Here is an 18273-nt window from a genome sequence, read left to right as displayed (position 1 = left end):
GACACTTGTTTGTGTTTTGACACTAAAGAAGATGCTCAATATGGTTGTTTGTCGTTCTTCCATATGCGTCAGTACTTGTCATCAAAGAATCATCCATCTGGCTGTCCTCACATTTGCCCACATGCATGAGGTGCACTCTCCCATAATGTATGCGCATATTGTTGGTGGGCACATAGTACACAACCAGCCCCATAGTAAGAAATCTAGAGGATTAATGGCAGGTAAATGGCGATGTCATGCTATTGTACTTTCGTAAACAGTCCATCACTCTGTCATTTGATACACAGAAAATGGGGTGGTGTCCCATCACAAATAAACCATATCTGTTGATCCTCTGCAATGGAGTGTATTATTTGAGCACAAAAATTAGTGATAAATAGATCCCTTTAATTTTTGTGGTAAAGGATATGGCCCTGTAAGTCCATTACCCATAATCCCCCACACACACACACACACATTGATGCTAAACCTGATGTCTTGCTTCTAGTCACTCAAGAATCTGGATCTGCATACAAGTGATTGTGGGGGTAATTTTTTATCCCATTGTGTGTGAATCCTACGTCTTTGCAAGCTGTCTTATAATTAATAGGCAGAACTGTAATCTGGCATGGTAATCCTCTGGCCTTAGAGCCTGAATTTGTTGTGAATGATATGGATAAAGTTAACTACCTGTGCAGAGTTGACTATACAAAATCTTGTTTTATGCCTTCAGCAGCTCCTGTTCTTTGCATAATAATTTCAGGATCTTCCTCTACTTGCATCAGCTCCAAACACTGTTGGCATAACAATATCAGAATACCATATCTTACAATGGAAACTCCAGCTAGAATATCAACAGTGTAGGAAAAGATAGATTGCTACTTACTGTAAAGATGACATGTTAAGTTGTAGGTAGGCCCACTTAAAACATGCAACACAAAGCTTTCGGCCACAGCCTTCATCTGAGAAAGAGAAACACACACTCTTACAGAGAATAACATAGCTGCCATTTCTCAAGTGGAATAAAAGGACTCAGTTTCACTGTTTACGTTGTTCACATTCCATGGTATGACTAATCTTCTTCTGATTGCAGCACAGCCTCAAAACAACATGTATGGAATGGCTGATGAAGGAAACAGTTGTAAGAGCTATGCCTAAAAATAGTATCACAGTTAGAGGACTAAGTACAGAAACAAACACCACTAATATGGAGTGAGCAATGACTGTGAATAGGAAGGCATGCTACACCTCTTGTCAAGCTTACTGTCCTGGAAAGTCACCTATGTTAATCTCATATCCTGTCTTCTTTAGACATTCTCTTTTTATTTTGCTGGACATTTGTTAAAGAAAATACACAACACTGCAGCAAATGATTTTCAATTTCTTCATGTTTATTGCAACATAAAATTCCCAACGATATATCATGCTTGGAGATTGTTTTTGAACACTCAGACTGGCCGCACGAGAGAATGTTCTGTTTTGATGCAGGATAGTACAGGGTTCCATGTCCTTCTGAGAGGAAATCCATTTTCTCTATTAATAAGATTATTTGCCAACCTAATTTCAGTTGCCTCTTTGTAAACACTGTTCCAAAAACTGGAAGTGTTGGCAACTATTACACTTTCATCAAATTTCATCGCATGTCCATCGTTTAAGAAATGTTCTGCTACCATCGATTTTTCTGGCTGTTGTAGCCTCATATGACGATGATGTTCAATGCACCTGCCCTGAACTGTGTGAATCGAGCAACCAGTATAAGCCTTCCCACATTGACAAATTTTATATATGCCACTCTTTCTAAGTCCCAAATCATCTTTCACAGAGCCGAGCAGTGCCATAATCTTGGGAGGTGGATGGATCACACTCTTAATGTTAAAACTTCTTAAAAGCCATATGGTTCTCTGGGACATAGAGTTCACTGAATGGCGACAACACTGATTGGTACCTGCATGCTAAGAGTTGCCATCCAGTGTCATCCTTAGGACTCTGGTACTCAGAGCGTATGCCATTTCTGGTGCAGACAGTTTAACCAAGAATTTGCACATTTGATGGCTTCCTTTTTTTTTTTTTTTTTTTTAAAAAAAAAGGAAAATGGATACTCCGAGGAGCAGCTTCATTGGGCTATGGAGTCTGGACTGTCCCTAGAGTTGCATGAAGAGGACCAGGACTGTCCTCAGAGGTGCATGAAGAGGACCAAAGATCTGTGGCCTTATTCCTCATGCTGGTTAAAGCATCATTTGAGATTGGAAGAATTTTAAGGAGTTTTAACTTTAAGCATGTGTTTCATCCACCTTCCAAGATTAGGGCACTACTCAGCTCTGTGAAAGAAGACTTGAGGCTTAGGAAGCCTGGCATATATAAAATTCTGTGTCAGTTTTGGGAGGCTTACATTGGCCATTCAGTCCACAGAGCTTAGGGCATGTGCATGGAACATTGCTGTCACATGAGGCTACAACATCCAGAAAAATTGGCAGTATCAGAACATTGCTTAAACATGTGAAGAAATTTGATGAAACTGTGATAGTTGCCAACACTTCTGGTTTTTTGGAACAGTGTTTAGAAAGATGCAATTGAAATTAGGTTGGCAGATAATTTGATTAATAGAGACAATAGGCTTCCTCTTAGCAGGTCATGGAACCTTGTACTATCCCGCATCAAAACAGATCATTCTTTGGTGTGGCTAGTCCAAGTGTTCAAAAATAGCCTCTGAGCATGATATATCATTGCCACTGGTGTTCCACTAAGGGCAGTGCCACTTCCCCAGTCTTGGGGGGCAGCAACTGCGGTGGGCAGCACATGCGCTGTGTACGATATAGAGGTCTATATAGGATGTTGATTTGCAGCCCTGGCATCTGTTCTCAGTGGGACTCAGCAGCAGAATTATCCTGAAGATGGCGAACAGGTGGATGGCCGAAATATTGAATTTAATTGATTTTAGGATTAGGCAGAGAAGCTGAAGAGGCTTTGTAATTGTTGTATCGTTAGTAACTATTCATTGGGTGAGAAATATTGACAAAAAGGGGGTTCCTGAAGTGTGCTGGTAAAATCTTGAGAAAGAACAATTTTGTGGTTTGAATAATCAACCAGCTAAAAAGTTATTTTAGGTAAATTACACATTTTTGTAACTGGAAAAATTAGGGCAATGAAACTATGGTATTGGATACAGAAAGAAGTAAATTTTAAGATTTGATCATTCTGGAAGACGAAAATTTTGCATACAAATATCTTTTGAAATGTATAGTTTTTGGAAAAAGTAGGACATTTGTTGAAAGGAAGAGAATGAGGGCTTATAAATTATCTATATGGAAACAACTCTTTGCTCATTGTAAACTTTGCCTTCATCTTGTCTCCTTGCGCAATAAATCAAGAATATTTCTTTAGAAGAAATGTTTCCAAGAGAACTAACTCTAATATTGTCATGAGCAATTGTGAAACTATACAGTGAATAACAAAGTTTTTGTTACTCGCTGAGTACTGATCATTCTGAACCCAAGTAAAATTGCCCATATCACAGTAAGTATTTGCTGCTAAACATATTATAGTGGGGATACTGAGTCACAGTCAGGCACAAAGAAAAGATTGCTAAACACGTAAGCTTTTGGTGAAAAGGCCTTCTTCTGAATTAGACAACACACACACACACACACACACACACACACACACACACACACACATATATTCATGCAAACACAACTCACACACACATGACCACTATCTCTTGCTGTTGAGGCCAGATTGTGGCTTTCTTCTGCAGATGCGTTTTCACGATTTCAACTAACAAGTTAGATACTGCAGGAGTTGAATGATTATCGGACATAATAGGGACAAGGAAAAAGGTGAAATTGATCTAAATGCCTTATCCAAAAATTCTCTTTAGCAGTCCCTCATGGAACTAACTTGACAAGATAACATCTAATATGTCCCAGCTGTAAACAGATCTGAACTTTTGACTCATTTAACATGGAGCAGGGAAACAGTGGTTATAATGTCGTTATAGCATCACTGACTACAGATGTAAATAGGAATGCAAAGCAAGGTAGGAAGATATTTGTGCTTAATGTCAAAAGAAATAGTTTATGACTACTGATCAGGTAACAAAAAAAATTGCCATCTCGGAACATGAATATGTGGAGTATAAATGGACCAAGTGCAAGAGTGTTCTCTTCACCATACATTTAAATGTAGCTAAAGCATCATCAACAAACAAACAGAAAGACAAAATTAATGTTGCACCATGTATGAAGTGTTTAATGAATTCAAAATTAAAATTTTATCTACTTATTTGACAAAAAGTTCTAATAAGTTTTTTCATGTGTTGAAAAAGTAAATGGATCAAAGTCATTAGTCCAGACTCTCAGTGACCATAATGACATTGATTGATTGATTGATTTCTTTATTAATCCATGTAACAATTTACATTGTGCGGATTTCGTCAGCAAAATCATATACAATACAATATACCTACAATTATACACATAAAATTTGTATTTACACACATTTTTGAGGTATCTTAAATTAGTTTTATATCCTTGTGTGATTTGTAATTTTCTTATAGTACTGTAGAATTTTTGATTTCATATTATAATTATTTCCTCATGTATTACAATGCAGGCTACTTTAATTACACTACATGTTTTAATTCAGATAGTCCATTACTGCGTAATAACTTTTATTTAATAAAAAGTAATTTTAGTTTTATTTTGAACTGTCCGATTGTGTCAATATCTTTTATTTTTTTGGCGTAATTTATTATATAATTTAACAGCATTGTACAACAAGCTCTGCTGAGTTTTAACTTTATTTTTCCTCTCTAGATGCAGATTGTATTGGTTTCTAGTTTCATAGCTGTGTACTAAAGAATTTTTCATATAGCAGTCAATATTTTTTTTACATACATAACACTTTGAAAAATGTATTCACAGAGGACAGTTAGGATTTCCAGCTTTTGGAAATGTTAAAGGCAGTGAGCCCTACTGCCACTCTTGGTTATTATACGAATTGCTCTTTTCTGTAATTTGAAAACTATTTGAATATTTTTACTGTTGACTCCCCAAAATATTATTCCATAGGTAATAACAGAGTGGATATAAGAAAAATATACAGACCTGACACATGTAGTACCACAAACTGCAGTCAGAATTCTCAGAGCATAGCATGCTGTAGCGATTCTGTTACTAAGTATTTTAATATGTTCTTCCCATTTTAACTGACTGTCAACATGCATACCAAGAAATTTTGTGTAGTCTACACATTCTATAGTTTCATTGTTTAACTTAAAGTTGTTATAGTGTGGTTTTTTGCAGACATAGAAGTTAACAGCATTTGTTTTTTTAAGATTTAGTGTTAGTTTATTATTGGATGCCCACTCACGTACACTGTTTAGTGTTTGTTTGGCTTTTCCTTTTAGTGCATCTGGTGATTTGTCACTGATTAGAACATTTGAGTCATCTGCAAACAATATTGTTTGTCCATGCTTGATGCTCTGTGGGAAGTCGTTTATGTAAATGAGGAATAGTACTGGGCCAAGGACACTACCTTGTGGGACACCTATATTTACATAATTTGGGTCTGAAGTATACTTTACAATATAGTTTGAGCAACTTGAAATATGTGAGATTTCAGTTATCTGTCTTCTATTTTTTAGATATGACTGGAACCATTTGTTCACAAGTCCCCTTATCCCAAGTTCATCTAACTTATTTAACAATATGTTGTGGTCTACTGTATCAAACGCTTTAGTTAGATCAAGAAATATACCTGTTGTGTAGTTCCCTTTATCTAATGCTTCTAGAATGTGTTTTGTGAGGTGTGCTGTTGCTGATTCTGTGCTTTTCCCTGATCGAAATCCAAACTGGTCAACAGACAGTAAGTTGTATTTATTTAAATAATTCATTAGCCTATCTTTCATAATAGTTTCTAATATTTTTGCAAAGCATGATAGTAGAGAAATTGGCCTATAATTTTCAATTATTCCTGCATCACCTTTTTTGAAGAGAGGTAGTAATTTCGCATATTTTAAATAGTCTGGAAAGTAGCCTTGCTTGAAAGATTGATTTATAATATCAACTAAAGGTGGAAGTAGGCTCTTGATACAATCCTTAATTATAAAAATGGGGACTTCATCCAGACCAGCTGCGTTTTTGTTTCTCAGTTTGCTGACTGCTTTATAGACTTCTTCCTGTGTTGTAGGGAATAACACCATTGAGTGTGATACACCATTATTTGGCTTTTTGACCTGAGGGGCTGTTTGAAAATTTTCCTGTAATTTTATTCCTATGCTACTAAAATAATCATTTATATAGTTTGCCTAATATATTGGGTCTTTTATTAGAGTCCCTTCCTCTTTGATTTTCAAGTTTGACAGATTCATTTTCCTGGTACCAGTTTCCTGCTTCACAATCTTCCATACTGCCTTATTTTTGTTTTCAGCAGAGTGCACTATTTTGGAGTTATGAGCTCTCTTTGCTGCAAGCAATATTCTCCTATAGGTTTTCCTATATCTTTTATAAAAGAGTGAGAAAGCAGGATTAGTTTGGCTGACATTGGAGCGTAGTATGACAGAGAGAAGGGCAAACTACTAAATTCCTCTTCTTGAAGTAGTTTCACTGAGAAAAATGATACTGCAGATTCCTCTTTAAAATTATTGCATGAACATTAGAATGACAGGTATTAAAGTAAGTGATGATGGGATAGAAAAAGTTGAAACGATGCAGCAGAGGAAAGGTGGTTCAACCTGATGAGATACCCATATCATTCTACACAGTGCGTATGTGAAAGAATTTGCTTATTTTCTGGCAGCCTACTGTATGCCACCAGAGGAATGAAGGATCCCGACTGATTGGAAAATTCATAGGTCATTTCCATTTTCAAGAAGGGCTGTCGAACAGATGCACACAGCTAAAAACCCACACGTCATTCTGTTGTAGAATTTTAGAACATGTTTTATGTCTGCATATTATGAGGGAGAGACAGGTAATACAATATGTAAAAGAGCCAAGAGAGAATGATAAGAGTCAATGACCAAAAACGAAGTGCTTGGATTAAAAAGGGTGTAAGACAGGCATGTAGTCTTTCGCCTCTACTGTTCAATATGTATGTGGAAGAAGCAATGACGGCATTAAAAGAAAGGTTCAGGAATGGAATTAAAATTCAAGGTGAAAGGATATCAATGATATGATTTGCTGATGTTATTGCTGTCCAGAGTCAAAGGACGTTGCTATCCTGAGTGAAAGTGAAGAAGAATTACACAATCTGCTGAATGGAATGAACGGTCTAATGAGTACAAACTATGGACTGAGGGTAAATCGAAGAAAGATGAAAGTAATGAGAAGTAGCAGAAATGAGAACAGTGAGAAACTTAACATCAGGATTGATTGTCATGAAGTAGATGAACTGAAGGAATAATTCTACTGCCTAGACAGCAAAATAACCAATGACAGATGGAGCAAGGAGAACATCAACATCAGACAGCACTGGCAAAAAGGGCATTCCTGGCCAGGAGAAGTCTACTAGTGTCAAACATAGGCCTTAATTTGAGGAAGAAATTCCTGAGAATGTGCATTTGGAGTACAGCACTGTATGATAGTGAAACATGGACTGGAACAGAAGAGAATTGAAGCATTTGAGATGTGGTGCTATGGATGAAAGTTGAAAATTAAGTGGACTGATAAGCTGAGGAATGAGGAGGTTTTGCGCAAAATCAGAGAGGAAAGGAATATGTGGAAAACATTGTAAAGGAGGAGGGACAAGATGACAGGACATCTGTTTAGAAGACTTCAGGGAATGACTTCCATGGTACTAGAGGGATCTGTAGAAGGCAAAAACTGTAGAGAAAGACAGAGATTGGAATACGTCCAGCAATTAATTGAGGACTAAGGTTGCAAGTGATACTCTGGGATGAAGAAATTGGCACAGGAGAAAAATTCTTGGTGGGCCACATCAAACCAGTCAGAAGACTGGTGACTTAAAAAAAATGTGACCTTTCTGAAAATTGAAAATTTCCCCTGTAGGAATCAACATGCATTCTGCTAACAATGATCAAGTGAAACCGATCTTCCTCTGTTTGTCTGTGAGACCCTGAAGGCAGCAGATAGCAGCTCACAGGTTGATCCTCATTTGATACAGTTCTACACAGTTGTCTAATGAGCGAAATATATGCTTATGAAATATCAGGTGTGGCTGAGTGTTGAAGTGCCAGATATGCCAGATAAAGGATCCACAGGTCTCTGGTTCCATCCTGGTCAGTCCTAGAATTATTATCTATCACTTATCACTTCTTTGACTCCACGTTTAGTGAGAAAACAATCAGAAAAGTCTTTCAAATTATGGTTCAACTTTCCCAGAGACAACGTTCTTACTTTCTTGTTATAGAACGTAATTCAGGGCATGTATATCCATCCTTACAGGCAGAATCTCACAAGTGTTAAGCAAAGGAATTCTAGACATATCATGACTTTTAACAACTCCTTTTTCTTATGTTCCTCTCTCTCTCTCTCTCTCTCTCTCTCTCTCTCTCTCTCTCTCTCTCTCTCTCTCTCTCTCTCTCTCCCCCCCCCTCCCTCCTTCCCTTCTCTTTTTCTCCCTCTAGAAATCTCAATAACGTGTCTGAAATGTGCCAAATTGGAAGTGCTGATATGATCATATTTACAGTAATGAAGTACCAAAAATTTCTCTCAACTCAGTTTCTATTAGGACTGCATTCCACATTTCTAAATAAAAATAGTTTATTACTAGGTGATGCTAATTTTTTTTCCATCTATACAAAATTTGTGACAGATCATTTAACATAACTGCAGACGTGCATTTGTGTATTGCATTTGTTTGAAAATTGGAATAAAACTGCTACTAGAGTAATGCTTACTAACACTCTTGTCACTTGCCAAATTCCTTGAAATCTCTTAAAAATTTACCAGTTACAGCAATCTTTCCTCAAACATTCCAGTTCTTATTACCAATGGGACATTCTTTAAATTGTAGGGTAAGGTGTTCTGATGTGTGGATTCAAGTGGCCAGTACACAGATTCCCTGAATGTGAAATTGTAGTACCTCAGAAACCATTGAGATTTGTATTTGTTTTCCCCTTCTGGACCAGCCATATTATCAACTCTGAACATATGACTGTTTCCTTCTGAAAGACCCTAACACACATTTGGAATGTTGTCTGTTTAATGGTGTTCTAAATTTTCAGGTTATAATGTATTTTGCACATGACAAGCATAATTAATACACTAATCCACATGGAAAGAAAACTGATAACTGTATCATAATTACATTGCAGCTGGTGCCGAGATACTGCAGCCCACACTCTGTGCAGTAAATGTGGCAGATTTGGCACTCATGGGAAAGTGCATAACAGCACTGACATGGGATCATTAGTGTGGTTTCCTCTTCCAGAACATGTTATGGATAACAATCTCACTGACCCTCCACGGTGTCATATGCTTGATAATAAATCTCTTGGTATCGAAAGAAATCTTGCTGAGCAATTGGTTTCTCTAGTCTCTGCATTCAGGTAGGTTTTATAACATTGTTTTAGTAATAAGCTCGTCTGTTGTTCCTGTAACATGCTTCTATATCAGTAAAGAAACAAATGTAAATTGATGAGAGTTTAAAAAAAGTGTTTTACAGTTTTCAAATTTTGAGGCAAATTGTATGCAATACACATATTTCTAAATACTCCTTCAAAACATTTTTAATGGCTCATTTCCTCTTCTTCATATGAATAACAAAATTTCATCTGATAACTCAGGTGACTACAACATAGATAGCCAAAAACATATAATACAGATAATAACTTACATTTATCTGTAGTTTTATTTTAAAATCTTAATGTTATCTTCTTAAACTCTGGGAATGTGAAGTTCTGGTAGAATGTAAATAATTTAAGAGTAAAGGTATCAATTCACTGAAGAATAGATGTCATGATTTGTCCATTTTATTTACTTATTTTATTTAAAATTGAGAGCAAAACAATATCTCATTTTGTTCGCAAGACTGAAAACTATGGGAAGGAAAATGTAGGCAAAAATATTAATGAACAATAAGAAATAGGTGAATCAGATATAAAATTCAATATAATTACAAAGGCTGGACAACACAGACTTAACCTTTTTGCTGCTACAAACGTGCTTTCTGCATTCTGTGCTGAAGCAGCTTTTCTTATGGCTAGACTGCTCACTAAATGCTGGTGCCTGTGCTGAAAGGTGGCTTTCCAGCCAATATAAAATATTTATTATCCAATTTTTCAAAAACTGTGAGATGAAAAAATCTTATTTTTGCACATCTTACAGTGTGTTACCTTCACTTAATAAAGAACTGAATTTCCTTCCGTTATCCATTGTATTTATTTTATTTAAAATTGAGAGCAAAAAATTCTCATTTTGTTCACAAGTTATTGGGTTTTATATCTAACAGACAATAGGTGTGACACACCCAGTTCCATCTATGTGGACGTGACGGCTGCTATGAAAGTCTTCTCACCCATTGAAAAAGAAAGTTTGAAAAATTTTATTTTTGCTCATCTTACAAACTGATGTCTCTGCTTTGTAAAGGACCTAATTTAATTTGTTATATGCCATAATTACTGTGCTGCATCAACTTAAGCAAAACATTGCACGAAATTTTAAAGATTTTGCAGAGGTAAAAACACATTGTGTAAACTCTGTATGTGGTTGATTTTAGCTCATACATTGCAGGGAATGATTTGTAGGTAAGATACTGAAGTTATACTTAAAGTTGAGAGCAGAAGAACATCTCATTTCATTTTGAGTTATTGGGTTTTCAAACTGAAAGACAGCTACGCATGATGCACCCATTCACATCCCTGCACATTGCGAATCATAGGTCATAAAAATCATAATATCTGATAAACAATTAAAGATACTGAAACAAGGTCTTTTTTGCAAATTATAGCGCACAATGAGGCGTATATAATATATGATAAGTTACAGAAACTTTTTTATTCACTGAGATATGTAGGTAAGTTGTCCGCAGCAGTGAGAGGTCAGCAGTTCAGGATGCATTCAGACATCCATAGCACTGTAGGAAAATCCAAGTGGTGCATGTCTACACATCCATAACACCTGGCGAACAGCATATACACCCACAGCAGCTAAAGAGTTGTGAACAAAGGGGAGCTTGCACTGATTTGAATATAGTAGTGGAAAGTTCTGATAGAATATGAATAACTTAGGAGTAAATGTAACAACTTACCGAATAGTAGAAATGATGAATCATCAACAGGGACATAAACAAGACTGAAATCTTTGTGAAGAAAAATGTAGGGAAAGATACGGACTATTTTGCAGAAGTGATTACAATGCATAAATACAAGTAACCCCTGTTATGTATATTTTTAAAGATTGTTGCAAGCACAAAATGAATGCTTGTAATATTGACTGCAACAAATGGGAGGAGCTTGCCAAAGACTGCTGTAGATGGAGGAAACTCTTGATGGATGGCAGCAAGGTGCACTATGGCACCTGTCTCAACACCTTAGCTGCAAAACAAGCATATAGACAAGCACCTCGAATAAACCCATCTTTCATGGTGACACGGGTATACGTGTGCCCACCTGCAGGCTCTTGGATTGGGCAATGTACTCTCATAATGGAGCTCCTAAATCACCAGCAAAAGTATCTGCATGATGCTACATGGAACTTCCATTAGGAAGAGTAGACCATTGATGGTTGATAATTATTTATATTTATACTCATCTACACAATAGAATTCTTTCTGTACATATAAAATAATTCTTAAGAAGTTGCTGCAATGTCTTCACTCTCATACTGTCATGTGGACCTATTTGAGGACCATTTTCAACAGCTCTGTCTGTGTGGTATACTTCTCAGCTGGTTCTTATTTTTTGTATAATGTCAGTTAACATCTACATTTTTAGGAAGGTTGGAGACAAGATACTGGCAGAACTAAAGCTGTGAGGATGGGGGCATGAGTCGTGCGTGGGTAGCTCAGTTGGTATAGCACTTGCCCATGAAAGGCAAAGGTCCCGAGTTCGAGTCTCGGTCCGGCACAGTTTTAATCTGCCAGGAAGTTTCATTTACATTTTTTCTTTGCAATTCGTTCTCTTTTCTTAATTTTACTAGTGTTCTGTATACATACTTAGATAGAAATGTCAATATTTTTAGATTTTGGAAGACAGTTATGCGTGAGTCAGTTCGCTTCTTATTCAGAGCAATAGGTGGAAAACTTAGAAAGAGATCCTGCTTTTGCGAAACTTTTGTTTGAGTGCAGGGGAAGTTGTTGCCAACATTGAAGTAGTCGTGTGTTAATTGTACTCTCTGGCTTCTTCCATTGACTATCGTGTAGACCTTCATATATTTTATCTTTGATTTTATACTGTTTGATGATCTTAGGTTATATGTGTCTTCTGAGTAATTTACTTCATAACAATCAAATGTCTTTATGCAACCATTTGTATACAGGCTTGTAATCTACTTGTGTGATTTATGACATTAACTAAATTGTATGTATTTTACCAAATATAATGATATTTACCAATATCATTACACACAAATCAAGAAAAGTTTTGCATCACCCCGGTTCCCTGAACTCCTGAAGATAGATGTTGATTGTGGATATTGTATCACAGACACAGTCCCTTTGACTGTTCAGAGATGTCACTAAACCCACCAAAAGATGTAAACAACCATGCATGAGCAGCACCTATTAGGCAGAGGGGGCCGACAGCCAATCAGTTCCAGTCATTCCACCAGGAAGGAGGTATACGGCCCCTGTTGTCTTTAGTTCAACCGTGCCTCAATGGTCAATACCGTGGTTTGATCTCATCCGCATTGTTACTTTGTGCCAGAAAGAGCTATCAACAAAGGAAGTGTCCATGCATCTTGGAGTAAACCAAAGCGATGTTGTTCGGACGTGGAGGAGATACAGAGAGACAGAAACTGTCGATGACATGCCTCGCTCAGGCCGCCCAAGGGCTACTACTGCAGTGAATGACTGCTACCTACGAATTATGGCTCGGAGGAACCCTGACAGCAACACAACCGTGTTGAATAATGCTTTTTGTGCAACCACAGAGTGTCACTCCCAACGTCCATGGTGAGGTCCATCTTTGCAACCACGACACCGTGCAGCACAGTACAGATGGGCCCAACAACATGCTGAATGGACCGCTCAGGATTGGCATCCCACTCTCTTCACTGATGAGTGTCGCATATGCCTTCTACCAGACAATTGTCGGAGACATGTTTGGAGGCGACCCGGACAGGCTGAACAACTTAGACACACTGTCCAGCGAGTGCAGTGAGGTGGAGGTTCCCTGTTGTTTTGGGATGGCATTATGTGGAGCTGACGTTTGCTGCTAGTGGTCATGGAAAGCACGATAATGGCTGTACAATACATGAATGCCATCCTCCGACTTGTAGTGCAACCATATCAGCAGCATATTGGTGAAGCATTCGTCTTCATGGACGGCAATTCGCCCGCCATTGTGCACATCTTGTGAATGACTTCCTGCAGGATAATGACATCGCTTGAATAGAGTGGCCAGCACGTTCTCCAGACATGAACCCTGTCGAACATGCCTGGTATAGATTGGAAAGGGCTGTTTATGGACGATGTGACCCACCAACTACTCTGAGGGATCTACACCAAATTGCCATTGAGGAGTGGGACATTCTGGACCAATAATTCCTTGAGGAACTTGCGGATAGTATGCCATGACGAATACAGGCATGCATCAATGCAAGGGGATGCGTTACTGGGTATTATAGGTACCGGTGTGTACAGCAATCTGGACCACCACCTCTGAAGGTCTCTCTTTATGGTGGTACAACATGCAATGTTTGGTTTTCATGAGCAATAAAAAGGGCAGAAAGGATGTTCATGTTGATCTCTATTCCAGTTTGCTGTACAGGTTCAGGAACTCTCGGAACCGAGGTGATGCAAAACTTTTTTTGTTGTGTGTATTTGGTATGCTGATGGGTTATTTGTGAGAATTATGCATTTTTGATCCATCTGATGTACTGGTATGTAAGTACTGACTATGGCTTTGATGTATATAATATATAATTCAGAGACGTTTCGTTCTTTTTGTCTGTGTACACTACTTAACATTTTCTTGTTGTTGTTTAGTATTTCAGTGATGATGGTTATAAAAACCAAAACAGGTACAGAATGAAGTTGAATGTGTACAGCTGACAGCTATGATCATGCTTTTCTTCAGATATCTAGCAAGTTACCTATGTAAAGTAATAACTCTTGAAGAAACAATAATAACCTGGAGAATGGGGAAGGTTGAGGTTTCATGGGGAAAGCAAGACATAAGAAAAGGAGGAACAGAAGGCAGCAGGAATTTGAGGCTGAAATGAAGTCAGTGGAATATAGTTGGAAAGGGGGGGGGGGGGTTTGAAGGGTATGTTGCAGAGATATTTTTCACCAGAAGAATTGGAGAGGGAAGCAGGAAAGGGGGAGGGGGCGGGGGGTTTCCAAATGAAATGGACTGTAAGGCAGCCATATTTGTTCAAACACATTATGCTGAGAATTGTTGCTGCAACTGTGGGGTCAAATAGTCCACGTTTAAATGTGTGTAGAGGTTCTGATAAAATTTGTAACTGATAAAGATATTTTCACTAGTGGCCCAGAATTGTCTCTTATTTCTCACAGGCTGGTGGGTAATCAGGTATCAGATGTGTTTAGATAACCCCAGCAGTATTTTAGACTATTTTCATTTTTTTACATAGTAACTACATAGCAAGATTTTTAAAAGCACCTACTTGATGCTCCTAGTGACTAGTTCATTTTGAGTTCCTGCTCTGCTGTAGTAGGAAGTGTGGTTTTCCAGCAATTAAATTATTCTTTTCATTATGAACATCTGTGAAAAGTCTACTTCTAAAGAAAATGTTAGTTTAAAGATTGGTCTTTATTACATAGTTTTGGATCCTAAAAAAATATTTAATTGTATTTTCATGTTTTTTAGGTTTGACCATGGGCAAATTAAAAAAATAAAATAATAAATAAATAAAATCAGATTTAGCAACCTCCATCCCTCATGCCAGTGACATTACCACTATCAAACACTACCTTTCCAAATGTCCATCAGACTCGAAACCCACTATCTGATTCCTTATACAATTTACCAATGACATCCTGACACACAACTACTTTTGCTTTGAAGGGAAGGTGTACAAACAAATCTGTGCCACAGCCATGGGCACCCACAAGTCTCACTCCTATGCTAACCTTTTTATAGACCATCTTGTGGAAACTTTCCTACCCTCTCAAAACCCCAAACCTCCTGGTCCAGTTCAGGTTCATTGATGATATCTTCATGATCTGGTGTCAGGGCCAAGACTGCATTCCTCATTCCTTCACAACCTCAACACCTTCCCTCCCATCTGCTTCACCTGATCCTCCTCAACCCAGCCTCCTCAAACGGCACTGATCTCCACCTCTCTGATTGCTCTGTCCACATTAAATCCCCCAACCACCAACAGTGCCTGCTTGTAGACAATTGCCATCCCTTCCATGCTAGGTGTCCATCAGGCTGAATGGCCACTGGCAAATTGATGCCATGACCAAAAGTTGGCCACATGCAGGCACAACATGCAGATGAGTATAACATGCTCTGTTTCAGTGCCAGCTTCACAACCCAGGCTGCCTGTATGCTTCCCACCACCAGGTTCTCTGAACTACACAGATGAGAGTTGTCCTTGAAACACATCTTTTGCTCCTGTCATCATCTTGGTCTCAACCTTCTGTAACTAACTGTCCCCACACCCTCCACCCAATAGTTTCCCCTTCTCTGTCCTATCAACCTCTCTTTATTCACATCACCTTCAGTGTGTTCACTCCCCACCAGCTTTGATACCCATGCATCACTTGCCTAGCCTGTGCACCTGCCATCCCTCTTTCCAGCATTCCTACCAGGCAGCCCAGCTGCCCTTCTTCAAGCTGCTAGCCATCCACTCCAAGCCTCTCTTCCTGTCTCCTGCCTCTCTCTCTCTCTCTCTCTCTCTCTCTGTCTCTCTAGCCACCCCACCTGACACAGCCCCATCCCAAACCTAGTCCACCTGCCTAACTGCAGAACTGGCATTATGTGCCATGTAAGGGCATAGGTGTGTGTATGCATGCATGTGTATGTGTGTGTTTTTTTTTTCTCTGTGTGTATTTGTACTCTAGCTCAAAAAAGGATTACTCTAAAAATTAGGAAGTTTTTCTTCTTTTTTTGCGTATGCCTGTTGATGTCTCAACGCTTCTGTTTTATGGTGAGTGGTCACCTTTGCTTGAAAAGTATGTAAATAAATGAAATTTATGTTTCACCTCAGTTTGTTTCAGTTAGATTTAGCATCAATATATGTTACGGTTGCATTACATGTGTGCTTGCTTTTCTGCTGCTAAAGCCATTTAGCTCTATAGCCACTTGTCAATAGAGCACACTAACTGTATAGTGTGCATAAAATAAAACATGACACTGTTGGCTGTGGATAATGGCAGAATCAGCATCAATAGAATTTGTGTGGTGTATACATGTCTCCAGTCAGTAACAACTTTAATTAGCAAACAGTACTGTTTGGAGTAGCATTTTACATTATGATTTGTAGCAATAAGATTTCAGTTTTGAATACAAAAAATCATTTAAGTGATTGTTACTTCTGTGTGTCACCCTTGCTTTTATAGAGATACTGTTTGCAACAGTTTTGTTTTATATGCTGTCTTCTCTGTGAAAGTAGTGCACATGGGAGGTAGGTATCATTTACGTCTGCTCTCAGCATCCCGTGCACAAAGTGCCAAGCTGTATTGTCTAGTTAGTATACATTTTTTCCATTATGTTATAAACCATCGTCCTCCCGAATGTGAGTCCAGTGTGGGCAAGATGGCATGAGCTGGTTTCTATATGGTACTCTGCACTAACAATCACTCAGGGCTACCAACACAAATTTCAAAATTTCCCACTTCTCTGTATCACCGTGTATAACATTATTAGCAGCTATAAATCAACAGGTCAGTAACACTGAATATGATACATTTCATAATAGCCAAATGTATGTCACTTATTAACATACTCTGGTACATCATGTGTGCAAATAACTTTCAAAATTACATCACATTTAGATTGCTAATCATTATATCATGGTGATAATACAGTATATGATAAATTAAATAAAAAATAAGTAAAATAAGTATTATAATTTATTCAAATGTTGTCTTTTACAAGGTACAAGGAACTCAGCTGGGTTCTTGAATGGTCCAAGTTGTATACACTATGTGTCGATTACATGAATACGAAGGACATAAGAAGAGAGAAGAATCCTGATCTCAAATTTCTTAAGATGGACTACCCTTTGTACAGGTGTCTTCGAGAAGACAAAAAAATAGTTGCAGTCAAAAGAAAGAAAAGTGATGAACAGTGTACTGACTCAGATAATGAAATGGTGAAATATAGGTGTGATCAAGAAAGAAAGAAGATGAATATCAGCACTTACTGTTTCTATAAAACAAGAATAGATGTTATAGATGACATTCTTTCCAGCAACAATATAACACCATTTTCTTCAGAAGTGTGTGACATGTTTGACGTAGAAGATACAGCTACTGGCTTTGCAAGACTGTGCAAAATTCGCAGAGCTATGGTAAACCTGTATGAAAAAAATCCAGAAGACATATTCTCTTATTTTAAAACAAAAATAAAATATTTGAGAGAAAAATATGAAATCGATGTCCAGGATTTTGTAGCATGCTAATGTTATCTTGTCTTTGTTACACTATTACAGAATGATAAGAATGTGCCTGTGTTTTGTGTCAAGTAAGATTTAAGATTGTCATGTCATATTATCTGTAAAGTTTCATTTACATTTTTATACTTTCTGGCAAATCAGTAATGATATTTTTGACATATATAACACAGTTGTATGTCAGTAGTATTACTAATAACTCAAGAATCCAGGCTAGTCCTCATGTTTCTTTAATTTCTGCTGTAGAGGTCAAGAGTGATAACTTTGCTAAACACTCAACAAAGGTTTGAGATTACAGCCACGTGTCATTTACTTCCAAGCACATGCATTTTATCTTCAGGTGAGTTGACTCATCTGCTCAGAAGTAGATGATGGCTTCCAACAATCCTGAAACTTGATGAATTTTTGGCATTGCACTATTTAATATAGGTAGAAAACTTAAAAGATCTATAATTGTGCCAAAGTAGTCATATCTATATTTTGCATATTATCTTGCAGTTCATTATAATGTAAAATTTGTAGTACAATATTTATTTATTTTTACAATTATATTTCACTCATAATATTGTTACAATTCCATCCTGGA

The 18273-nt window shown here is 37.6% G+C and overlaps 1 protein-coding gene across 1 annotated transcript in view; it reads left to right on the top strand.

Moving 5' to 3' along the window:
• Positions 1 to 17696, top strand: part of LOC126209982 (uncharacterized) — a 113257-nt gene extending 95561 nt beyond the window's left edge. Inside the window, exons 5-6 of the mRNA XM_049939092.1 lie at positions 9257 to 9490; positions 17171 to 17696. Coding sequence (XP_049795049.1) covers positions 9257 to 9490; positions 17171 to 17696 — 760 coding nt within the window. The remainder of the gene's footprint in view (positions 1 to 9256; positions 9491 to 17170) is intronic.
• The last annotated feature ends 577 nt before the right edge of the window (positions 17697 to 18273 follow it).

The sequence above is a fragment of the Schistocerca nitens genome, chromosome 10, assembly GCF_023898315.1.
Source record: "Schistocerca nitens isolate TAMUIC-IGC-003100 chromosome 10, iqSchNite1.1, whole genome shotgun sequence".
Taxonomy (NCBI): domain Eukaryota; kingdom Metazoa; phylum Arthropoda; class Insecta; order Orthoptera; family Acrididae; genus Schistocerca; species Schistocerca nitens.
The sequence above is the reverse complement of the archived record's forward strand: the minus strand, read 5'-3'. Positions and strand labels throughout refer to the sequence as shown.